Source organism: Vombatus ursinus, unplaced genomic scaffold (assembly GCF_900497805.2).
Source record: "Vombatus ursinus unplaced genomic scaffold, bare-nosed wombat genome assembly UNPS02014810.1, whole genome shotgun sequence".
NCBI classification, from domain to species: Eukaryota; Metazoa; Chordata; class Mammalia; order Diprotodontia; family Vombatidae; genus Vombatus; species Vombatus ursinus.
In genome coordinates this window covers 35211764-35224563 of record NW_020954588.1, presented here as the reverse complement: position 1 = coordinate 35224563, position 12800 = coordinate 35211764, and the positions used below count along the sequence as shown (strand labels likewise).

The window sequence follows — 12800 nt, the reverse complement described above, 5'->3', positions numbered from 1 at the left end:
TTTAGGGGAATGGCTTGAATATGGTCTCCTGGTTGTCTATCAGAAGTTTCAAACTCACTATCTAGCAACTTTGGCCAGAAAAACTCCCCAGTATGGCCAGAATTATATTAAAATCTAATTGGCAAATTCTTAATGAAAGTAATCAAAATGCAATTTAACATAAATAATATTAATATGTGGCTTTTTGAGTCAATATACTGCCTGCAGAGTATACTTCTATTTGAGTTTGACTTTGCAAGTCTAGATAACTTGGACATCAAACCTTTATTCAAGAAATTTAATACAATTTTTTTCTCATTTGACCACTTTCCTTCTTATCCTAGATATATTAATTTTGTTAGTATAAAAGTTTTTCAATTTCATGTAATCATAATTATATATTTTAACTTTTGTAACTCCCTATATTTCTTGTTTGGTTAAGAATTCCTCTTCTAGAGATTCTGAAGAAATGTTTAAAGAGTGAAGCACTGTCATTTAAGATTTATTTTCAATGCTGTAGTGTAAAATGTAAAGCTCAATTCCCTCTGTATACTGAGCTTTTGAATGGAACATACTATATACAGCGCAATACATAGACTTTTTTTTACAATGAAAGGCAAATTATTTGTATTCTTTGCACCAAATTCTGCTTCCACCTAGAAATGTGATTAAATATTTAAAAAAAACAAACAAACTTGATTGATAGTGATTTGCCTGTGCTCAAGAAAGACTGCTGGTGATGTTTTGGCTGCCCTAGTGCAATGTATATGTTAAATAAAGGTATGCTATGACCAAAAAAAATTTCTCTTCTCCTCATAACTGTGAATGTCATATGATTTCTTTCTCTTCTATTTTTGTTAGAATCTTTAATATTCAGGTCAGGTATCCATTCTGAATTCCATATGGAATATGATGTTGGTATAAGCCTAATTTCTATCAGATGGCATTCTAGGTTTTCAAACAGTTTTTATCAAATGGATTGAACTTTTCTCAAAGTGAAATGGATGCCCTTGTGAGGCCCTAGGTTCTTGTTCTTTGGAGGGCTTTGATCAAAGAAAGGATGCCCACTTCAATGGGACTAGATGTCCACTGAGTTCTCTTCCAACTTTGAGATGCTGTGTTTCTGGGTAATATCTGCTGACTATTGTTTAATTGTGCAGAATCAGGAGAATTGAGTCAAAATGATAAGCCACACTTACTGACTACCTAACCTGGAATTAATTAAAATAAAAACAACTTATATTCAAAGAAAAACAAAGAGCCTTTAAGAGCTAATTAAAAAAGCAAAAATGCAGAACTAGCATAGAAAAAAAAATCTTTACATGTTGACATCTGGGGTGGACCAGCCAGTTGGCTTGTTTGTTTGTTTGTTTGTTGGTTTGTTCGTTTGTAATCCAGATAGCTGAAAATGCTTGATAACTTAAAATCAGTTAACAGGGAGTGGGGAGAGGGGGCTTTATTCATGGTATTCACATTCATGTAGATCATACCTTAAACTGAAGCATTTCATTTTTGTGATATTTCACCTCCAGTCGAAGATTGGAAATAGGATTAGGATACGGTAATGAGCGTACTTTGCTGGGAATCATTTGGAGATTAGCTGTTATTCCTGTTGGAGTATATGCTATTGAACTGAGTACATGAGAACCTTCACCACTAGGATAATAGCACCGAGGTGCTGAACTTCCTTCAGTATTCTGAAAAATAATAAAATGACATAACAATTATATCTGATAAGATTTTTGAAACAATAACACCATAGTTCTATGTCTATTCACTTAATTAGACACTTAATTCTTAAGTTCACAATTATTCAATCTTTAACACTTATTGATCACAAACCTGGATATGGCCCTGAGTTATAGTGTATATGTTCATAGGTCTAGAGCAAGAAGTGATTTTAGAGACTATCATGCCCATTCTCCTTATTTTAAAGAAGATGGAACTGAGGACCAACGAGGTTAACTGGCTAATGTCAGGTCATACTGGTAGTAAGCATCAAGGGTAGGAATTGAACCCTATTTTGCTGACTCTGGTCAATGTGATTTCCACTATGCCAAGCAACTTATCAAAAAGAATTTCTCACCTGTAGGTAGTGATACTGTTTTTAAAACTGAATGTAAAGCCTAAGATCTGATTAATACTTTTGGCTGCCATAATACAATATTGATGCATATTGACATTGCAATTCATTAAAATCCCGGCTCTTCTGCTTACTATCTATATGATCTTAAGAAAGTTCATGGACCTCTTCAGGTCTCAGTTTCCTCCTATGTAAAATGAGAGCATTGGACAATGTAATTACTAACACTTCTGCTGGCTCTAAACCTATGATTCCCATGCTGAAAAATCCTTAGATGGTTTCCACAATAACTATTATTTAGTCCCATTTCTTCCACCTTGTACTGGTGAAATTTTTGTCCATTTATTTGTGTGCTTGCTTGCTTATCATACGTTTATTTATACATTCACTCATTCATTTATCTTTCTGCTTATTTGCTTATTCTTTCATTCATCCATCCACTTAATTTTTTGCTTATTTTTAACCCCAGGCTAAAAGATTACATTAGGAAGGCAATAAGTGTACTGAAAAGAAAGTTCGATGAAGTCAGGAGAGATCTCAATTTGACTCCTTAGGTAACAGCTAAGTGATCCTGGTCAAGTCACTGAGCTTCTTGACGCCTCCACTTTCTCGCTTCAGAACAAAGGAATGTGTCAATGCACTATTTAAACACAGGTGTTTAAATGTCTGTATGAATTTTTACCTCACTTAATTTGGTCTGTATTCTAATCTGTCTTTTTTGGATCCCAACTCTGTCTTTGAGCATGTCGGTCATGTTTCCAAGTTTTGTGTACTCAGCAAATATAACAGGGCAGCCTTTCACCTTCCTATTCCCTCTGCCCCTTCTCAGCATCCCCTCCTCACAAACTCCAAGTGCTAGATGCACTCATGAAAAGTTGCTAGACTATATTAACATGAGGCTTTGTGCACAACTGAGTGAATTTGTCATAAACACTCTTTCATCTACAAGCCTATGAGTAAACCATTGTCATTGGTCTAGGGTCATCTAGTTGAACCCCCTCATTTAACATACATAAAAACTTCAGTTTTAATCTAGAGAAGGTAAGTGAAGGTATAATCCAAGGTTATACAGTTAGATCTTTCAGAAGTAAGATTTGAACCCAGATACTGTTTCCAAAGTCAGCGTTTGTTGAAAGTATTCTGTATTTCCCAAATTTCCTAACCTAGAAGGAGAAAGTGGAATCCTTACTCATGAGATGAGTCCTAGAGTGTACCAAACAATACCCTTCAAACCGTAACAAACTCACTTGCCCTCAGATCAGTACCCGATTTCCAATCCCAACTTCCTGGCTGCCTTCTTAGATGAACGTTGCCATATTGTACAGTCTCTATATTTAATATTAGTTCAATTAAAGAATGTTTTTTTTAAGCACCCACTATGTTCCAGTTACTGTGCTTGGCTCTAGGCATAAACAAATTCAAATCTGTACATTACTTTAAAAATCTTAACGTTCAAGTCACTACATGAAACACAAAACAATGAAATTATTACTTCATTCCAAATACAGCCCCGGCTTTCACAGATTGCCTTGTCTGCACCATCAGAATCTGGAAAACAACCAAATCTTTCTTTTGTAGGGAAGGGTGAATTCCATTTCACTCTGTAAGACTGGCCTAGGGAAAGCTTTAGTCCTCTAATTTGAAGAACCTTTGAAGGCAAAAAAGATGATTAGTATCCATACCTAATCACTTAGAACCTCTTTAATCTAAGTACACTATTTTCTTTCCTCCCCTGGTTTTTGATCATTTAACTGTCTTTCCTCTATCTTTCTGAAACTCCTTTTCATCCCATCTTTTTTTTTTTTAATGATATTGGCTTGACGTCTTTATTATCAAGCAAAACAAGCTCCTTTTTTTAAAGTATGGTTTTTACAAGAAGAATGTCCAAAGTATAATAGGTAATAATTAAGATGAATGATGTATCAGATTATACATATGGTTCAGAAATCTGTCTCTAAGTGACCAGCAAGCCAGGAATGGTAAGAAATGAGGGAAATTCATCCCCAAGTAGACAGGAACAAAAAGAGATGAAGGATCATATCAGGAGAATGGGCCTAGTTTGGGAAAATTAATTCCCATTGTACGTTTAAAAGATGGATACTTTAGCCAGGGAGTCCAACATCTGTTAGAAGCAGATTTTAAATATTTAATCAACAAGAATTCAATGAAATAAAATTGTGTGATCCAATGAGCGAAACATTTTTAAAAGCTTTTCAGAGTTTATGACATTGAATCACAACCTCTTACCCTATAGTAGAGGGAAAATCAACTTGTCCTAATATCACATTTACCTTGTTTGAAGGGTCATGACTCCAAGTATGATCAGATGATAACACATTGTCATTCTGATCAGTCACTATGATGTTTGTAGCATTGTACTCAAATCCAAGAATTTTAATTTCCTCAAAAGCTAATGAGTTGAATAAGGATGATGGATGTACAACAATAATATCTAATACATCCTAAAAGAAGAAATTTCATTCATTAAATACCAATCATATCTGAAATTTTAATAGCTCTTTAAGGTTAACAATCAATGAACAAACATATTAAGTTCCTACAATATTCCAGAAATTGTTATATATATATATTATATATATATAATATATATATGAAACACATGTATATATACACACACATCATACATATATACACATATACACACACATACACACACATATAATATATACATACATATATGTGTAAAATTTGTTATATGTTATATAATTTAGTATATATTATATAATTGTGTGCATGTGCATATGCATATACATATACGTTTATATGTATATATACAATCCCTAGTCTCAAGAAACATATTCTAATGAAGGAGACAAGTGCATATATAAATGCAAATAAATACAAAGAAAAAAAATACAGTCAATCCCAATGCCATTAAAGGCAAGAAAGTTTTGGGCTAGCAGTTAGAGAAACAGAAAAAAATTTTATGTAGAAAGTGGTGCCTGAGCACTTCTCTGTACTTTCAAAATTGATTGTCTCCCATGCCTGTGATGTATTCCCTCCTAACTTCCACCTCATATGGTCTCTCTCTTTTTTGCTTTTCAATTATCAACCTTTTACTTTTTCCCCTCCCACCTCCCCACACCAGTGGGGAAATAAATAAAAACAAAACCCTTGTAACAAATTTATATATAGTCAAGCTAAACATTCCCATCTAGGCCATGTCCAAAAATGTGTCTCATTCTGCATATTTAATGCAACATCTCTGTATCAAGAAGCAGGTAGAATTTTTTATATTTGGGTCTCTGGAATCTTTAAGTTATTTTTTCTTCAATATAATTAATTTTTACAAAGTTGTTATTATATAAACTGCTCTCCTGGTTCTGCTTACTTCACTCCACATCTATTTATACAAGTCTTCTCAGATGTCTCTGAAACTCTTATTTTCATCATGTCCTGAAGTATAATAACATTATTATATCCACATATCATAAATTGTTCAGCATTTCTAATTGATGGGCATATCCTTAATTTCCAGTTCTCCACCATTAAGAAAGAACTGCTATAAACAAGATACAGACATATACATGTATGTGTTTGTGTATATATGTGTATGTGTGTATATGTGTATATAAAATATGTATATTTTATATACACATATAACCCTGCCTTCTTTCTTTGATATATTGGGGTATAGGCCTATTAGTGATATTACTGATTCAAAGGACATGGGCTAATAATTTGTTGGGCAGAATTCTGAATTGCTTTCCAAAATGACAGCCACAGTTCCTAGATCCAAAAACAGAGAATCAATGTTTCTGTTTTCTTGTAAACTTTCAACATGTCATTTTCCTCTTTTTTTAGTCAAATTTGCTAATCATACAAGTGCATGATAGAGCCAGAGAATCACTTTAATTTTCATTTATTGGATTGTTAGTGATTTAAAGTATTTTCTCATATGGCTGCAAATATCCTCTTCCTTTGAGAATTGCTCTTCATATGCTTTGACTGTTATTAATTGAGTATTCTCTCTTTTTTTAAGAAACTACTTCATCCTCTGTATGTTACCTAACTGCTAGTTCACTCTCTCTCAAATTACCTTACATTTAACACTATTGTATATATTTGTATTTGTTCACTTCTCATTTATGTTGTATAAACTTCAATGTGTATTTTTTGTCTCTCTCATCATAACATAAGGTAGTTTTGAATAAGCATTATTCCATTCTTTGTATTTGTATTTGTATCCCAGTGCCTACCAAAAAATAAATGCTTGTTGATAGATTGAAAGAAGAGAGGAATTCCTTTAGATGAAGGTCAGGAGGGAGTGGGTTTCAGGCATGAGGGATGACCAATATAAAGGCATAGAGAAAGGAAATGGAGTGTTGTGCATAAAGGACAGACAGAATGGCATATTGTCTGCATCACAGAATGAGTGGGTGAGGAATACAGGGAGCAGGAGGGATTAACAAGGTTGGAAAAAGTTTTGAAAACTCAACTGAGAAGTTTATGATTGATCTAGAGGCAAAAGGGAGCTACCAGTGTTTGTGGACTAGGGGAGTGACACAATCATATCTCCGCCAAAGAAAAATTACTGGCAGTATATAGGACAAAGTTTATTGGTGAGAGACTTGAGACAGTGATTCTGTGGATGAATAGAACTAGTCGATGTAAGAGATTCAATGGAGGTAGAAATGAAACAAATTGGCAACTGATTATACATGTGCTGATGGGAAGTTGAGAGTCCAAGGTATTAGGCCTTGGAGAAAAAAAAAAGATGCAGAAACAGGGCATTTGGAAGATAAAGACAATGTTAGATAAAATATAAGATAATGTAGACAATGTAGACTGTAAGATAAAAACACTGATAAAGACAACGTTCTCTTTTGAATGTGTTTAGTTTGAGATGTTGATATGACATAAAGTTTGAAATGTCCTATTGCCAGTTGGTTATGTGGACTTGAGAGTCAGTTACTACAAACATAATAATCCTCACTTGTAGCTGTGGAAACTGAGGGTCAAGGATTTGCCCATAGTCATACCGCTACTAACTGCTTAATTTGAAACCAGGTTTCTTCTCGCTCCAACATTTCATGCTGCCTCTGCATTTATTCGATTGTTCAGCTAGTCAAAATAGGGATTTTCCTAGACTCTTAGTTTATTACATTTATGTAAAACTTGAAAAATAATCGTACAATAATTTAAAATAACGTGACACAAATTACTAAGGATTCTAAGTGCTATGCTTAACAGAGGAAAGAAGATGGAATTATTCGTGTCTCCAAGGAAGATACTTACAGAAGCAACTGAAAAATTATAGAAGATGTAGCTGTTTGTTGCTAATGAATCTGAAATTGATTTAAAAAAAAAATGTATTGAGTTATTCCTGAACAAATCAGAATCCCACAAAACATCCTGCTAAACATAGATTGATTACTAATACCTATGAAATATATATGTAGAGAACATTTAAAGGAACTCATAAGAAAGTATTACTATAAGGGAAGGATAATTTTTTTCATGTTAAACTAAGTTTTTCATTGATTCTAAAATATATATGCAGCTAGGTGGTGCAGTGGACAGAGACCTAGGCATGGAGTCAGGAAGACATGAGTTCAAATGTAGCCTCAGACATTAACTAGCTGTGTGACCCTGGGCAAATCACTTAATCCCATTTGCATCACTTTCCTCATCTTTAAAATAAGCCAGAAAAGGAAACAGCAAACCACTCCGGTATATTCGCCAAGAAAACACATACCTGGGAAGTGCCTGAAACCAGATTTGAACTCAGGAAGATGGGTCTTCCTGACTCTAGGGCTGGCACTCTATCTACTGTGCCACCCACTGCACCACCTATCTGCCCACATCTATTTGTACTGTTTCTTTAAATGTGACTTATGCTTTACATATATACATATATATTGCAATTTAATATTTTTATTATATTCAATAAGGGTAAATCAAAAAAAATCATAAAGCATAGAATGATGCACACACAATACATACATGCATATGTTTGTATTTCTAAATAATAAAGAAACAAACACCACTAAGGTATTGTGCTTTTGAATGCAGCCAAAAACTGCTTGAGATTAAATAACATTGAAATGTGACACATATTAAATTTAGTGCAATAGATTTATACGTGGTGGGACAAAAGGCTTTGTGACCGATGCAAATTTGGGTTACTGGATTCTATACTATAAAATTTATACAAATTGAACATGAAAGTATGTTAACCTGATAACAAAATAAGGATTTGTTTATAACCAGCAAGTTTTTATTAATTCTAATTTAGAAAAAATATTAAAACAATTTTTTGAAGTTAATGGTTTGTTTCTCCACCAATAAATATTTGGGTATCATAGATTTTGCAACTGTGAAATTACAAAAAAAAGTTAAATCATTGCATCTATAATCACAATTCTGTCTCATTTTGGCAGACCATAGCTTTATTTTCTTTTAAAATTTAAAATTTTATATTTAAATTTAAAAAATTTTCTTTTAAAAACAGGTTAAAATATAACAGAAGTGATACAGAAATAGAAGTGCTATACAAAGAACCTAATATTGAAGATATCACTATGTAAAATCTTAAATCTCTAAGATGCAACCACCACATATCTGCATTTAACAAAGGCTATCTACAAAGGACAAATAATTGAATATATTTTTTAAATGCAAATTAGTGGGACAAATTTATATTCCATTTCTGTTTGAGCACTCTTTCAGCTCCAAATGAGTCTATACATGAGGATTCTTGATTCTGATGAGTTAGTCCAGTATCTGTATCTTGGTCACATGCTGCTTATAAACAAAGTTGTGGACTCAAGCCTAAGGCAAAGGGAGCATACTAAGGCTAGATCTCATTGAGAAAATCTCACAATGTTGTCAATGACCTTAACCTTTTCAGTGTCATAAAATTGTATCTCTCTAGCATCAGTATTTTCTTGACAATACCAATGAATCTTCAGACCTCATGGTCTAGAAAGAATCAATATTACTAGTAACCCAAAAGAACATGGCACTTGAGTATTTAGGATGAACACTGAATTTAGTGTCAGAGGAGGAAGGCTTAAATCTTCCCATACTATTTACCACCTCTACAGTTTTTAGAAGGCCATTTTGGCCTCAGTTACCTCATGGGTAAAATGAGTTAGTTCAACTGGATGTTCTCTGGGGACCCTTCCATCTTTAAATCTGTGACCCTATGACTTTGTGAATGTTTTTCACCAAAGAAAAACTCTGGGGTCAGGAAAAGATCCCATTTAATCTTTGGCAATACCAACTCATCTTTTTCCTAAATGTCTAAGTACTGCATGAATAGTTTACTTATAAAACTGACAGATAAAAGAAGCAAACAAGTACGATAATTAACCCCATAAGGTAAACTTTTCCAAATATGTCACAAATGTAAGAAGATGCCGGTTGTACACTTTATATTTTTATAATATCATGGATATCTTGAATGAACTTTCAAGAACATTCTGCTGCTCAGAGCTGACTCTTTCTGCTTAAGGTTATTAATGTCCAGAATCAAAGTTTCCTGAAAATCTAACTGCTTTTATTACTTTGATTTGCTTTTCTTCATTCCCTTATTTCTTCTTCCCTTTCTCTCTGTACATGAAGAAACAGTTTAAAAGTGTATCATAGGTTCTTTCCAGTAACCTCTTTTTAGAATTAATTTTAATAAGCATATCAAATCCATTTTAATTGTTTTAAATAATTGTTGTGAAAACTCACAAGCCACACAACAGTAAGAAGAAAAGCCCATTACTCCTTGAATTCATATTGTTTAAGCAAATACCTAAGAGTACAATAAAGATCTTGGGAAAATGGAAATACCTAAAGTGCATTTTTGCAGAAGTCATAAATAAGGGCAGCTTGGTGGCACAGCAGATATAGCACCAGCCCTGAAGTCAGGGGGACCTGAGTTCAAATCTGGCCTCAGATCAAACACTTGACATTTACTAGCTGTGTGACCCTGGGCAAGTCACTTAACCCCAATTTCCAAAAAAAAAAGTCAGAAGTCAAAAATAGTTTATTGACTCTACATTTAAATATCCAGTTTCCCTGGCCTTTGAAAAACATTCACATTCCCTTGTCATAATGATGAAGTTTAATTTCATGTTAATAAGGCATCAATGGCATTTGGACAAGGAATGTTGCCACTGATCAGTAGGAGAAGTATTCCTTTTGCTATGCCTACCTAACAAAGATTCTTGAGTTTAAATTTTTTAAACATGCTAAGCAGAACTTCTAGATCACAGTTCATTCAATATCACAATGACATTCCAGTGAATCAAATTCCTTCCATGTCAGTAACTCAAAAGGAACAAATTAGATAGTTTATCTTTATAAACCACATCAAGTCCTCTCACAGAAATTAGGATATCTTTGGGTAAATTTCCTCTTGAGGAATTGCATTATAGACTTTTCCTTTCTCTAATGTCTATATGAATCTGATCCTATTCTCTTTCTTGGACTATTCCTATCTTCCTCCTTTTTGTCCATCATTTATTTATTTTAAGCCTAAATGGAAATAATCCCACAGTGACCCATTCTCACTTTGTTGAATTTATTTAGAAATTGATTAGTTAACACCCTTTGAAAATTTGAGTGAATATGATCTGGGGTCAAAGGAAAGCATGATGGATCAGTATTGGATATATATTCATCTCAACTTAAAGGAGTTAAAATGACTTGATGCCTGAAATACCAAAATCAAAAATAAAAATAAAAAATTCTATAAAAATGAATTATAGCATCGTAAACCTGGAGCTAGAAAGGACCTAAGTTGTCATCTAACAACCACTCTCATTTTACAGATGATGAAATTGAATGTCCAAGAGTTTCGGTGATTTGCTTAAAGTCCTATAGCTAGTAAGTATCAGTCTAAGGATTTGAACCTCTATCATCTAACTATAAATCGAATGCTGTTTCCAGTTGAGTATAACATCACATGCAAGAACTTATTCATTCTGTCTGTGCATCTGCTGTGTCTGGAATGTAGTAGAGTCTTAATTGCTTTTTGTTGAAAGGAATTAAAAATGAATTTCCACTTCCCAAGTGATCATCACTGTCTACTAAAAACTATGGTAATTATTTCCAAGTCTGTACTTCCAAGTTTTACTCTGTCTTTCAGAAATGAAATACAAGGACAAAATGGGAAAATCTTAGTTTGTCACTAAGTGACAATCTTAGTTTGTCACTTAGTTTGTGACTTTGCTCCATATATTCTATATGAAGATTTATGTACATTGTTTTTTTTTAATTGTCATCTAGATATTTTGGTCTTTCGTTAACTGAGCATAAAGCTAGATTGCAAAGTTTTGGGTTTTTTTTTTTATACTCTCTGAGAAACAGCATGGAAAAAATAGAAAAAGGTATTGTTTCAGGAGTCAAGGAACATGAATTCAACATTTGCTTCTAACCTTTTTTACCAGTATGACTTTGTCCAGGGACCTGAGCTCCAATTTCTTTATCTGTAAATCCAAGTCATTGGACCAGATGGCTTCTGGGTTCCATTTCAGCTCCCATTGTATAATGATTTGATCTTAAGTTTGTTCTTTAACAATGCAATTAATGTGTTTCTTTAAGAATTCTTTGTATTATTAGAAATTCCTATCATTATAAGATTTCATTATTATTCACCTTTACTTTCTCCATCATCCCAAAAGAAGTCTCCTTTGGCTGTGTTAGTTTCATCCAATGCAATGATGAGGCCAAGGGGATTCTTACGACTGAAACAAGAAAATTTTTAAGATATGTTTACTTAAAGTAATAATCTCTTAACTTCTAAGTACTTTCTTAGGTCATTATTCATGCTCAGACTTCATTTTTCTCTCTTTCCCATATATACCTGATAGTTATGCAGTTAAGCTCTAAACTAGTTCTTGGTCTCAAATCTCTGGCCTCTTCGTCTTATTGCTGCTCTTATTTTTATCAACCCTCTGTTCTAGATTACTCTCACCATTCACTCCCTCTGCCCCACTCTCATATTACTGAATAAAGCTAGACAAAATCTTATAACCCTGCTAAGAAGATACATTATCAATTTATGTTATCCAACTTTAGCTGGGCCCTCACTGCAGCAAGGCAGTCCTTTTAATCATCCATAATTAGTTTCTTATAGCATTCCCTCTGAAACTTCTCTTCTTTCCTCAAGTTTCATGCAGGTCCCCTCCCTCCTCTCTCATCTGAGGTCTTTGCATTTCACTTAACTGAGAAAATTAAAGACATTTGACTTGAGCTCAATCTTTTCCCATTCTCTTCATGTCAAAACCCCTTGACTTCAGCTTTCACACTAGCCTCCTTCCCCTCAGTCTCTGACAGTGAAATGGTCACTTGCCTTGTTCAAGCATATGATCCTCTCCATGTACACTTAATACTATTTCCTCTCCTGTTCTCTCTCTAATCACAAACTCAATAATCCCCCTTTCTCTCAAATCTTCAAACATTTCTTATCTACTGATTCTTTCCTTATTGTCTTCAAATATATTCAATATTCCTCCACCATATACATACATAGATAGATAGATATTCACTAGACTTTATCATTCCTCATTCTATCATTCTACATCTCTCTTCCCTTTCTTAATCAAATTCCTTGAAAAAAGTACCCTCACTTTCTGCCTCCAGTTTCATACTTTTCACTAACTCCTCATTCCTGTCTGACTACTGACCTCATAACTCAACTGAAACTGCTCCTTCTAAAGTTGCCAAGTATCTCTTAAATTCCAGATCTGATTTCTTTTATGTCTTCATCCTTCTCTGC

General features: G+C 33.7%; 1 protein-coding gene across 1 annotated transcript in view; it reads right to left on the bottom strand.

Annotated features, from left to right (window-relative positions):
* Window positions 1-12800, bottom strand: part of SI (sucrase-isomaltase) — a 101140-nt gene that overhangs the window by 44553 nt on the left and 43787 nt on the right. Inside the window, exons 21-25 of the mRNA XM_027876017.1 lie at window positions 11678-11766; window positions 7322-7371; window positions 4354-4524; window positions 3555-3710; window positions 1470-1676 (exon numbers count right to left, since the gene is read on the bottom strand). Of these exons, the coding sequence (XP_027731818.1) occupies window positions 1470-1676; window positions 3555-3710; window positions 4354-4524; window positions 7322-7371; window positions 11678-11766 (673 nt within the window). The remainder of the gene's footprint in view (window positions 1-1469; window positions 1677-3554; window positions 3711-4353; window positions 4525-7321; window positions 7372-11677; window positions 11767-12800) is intronic.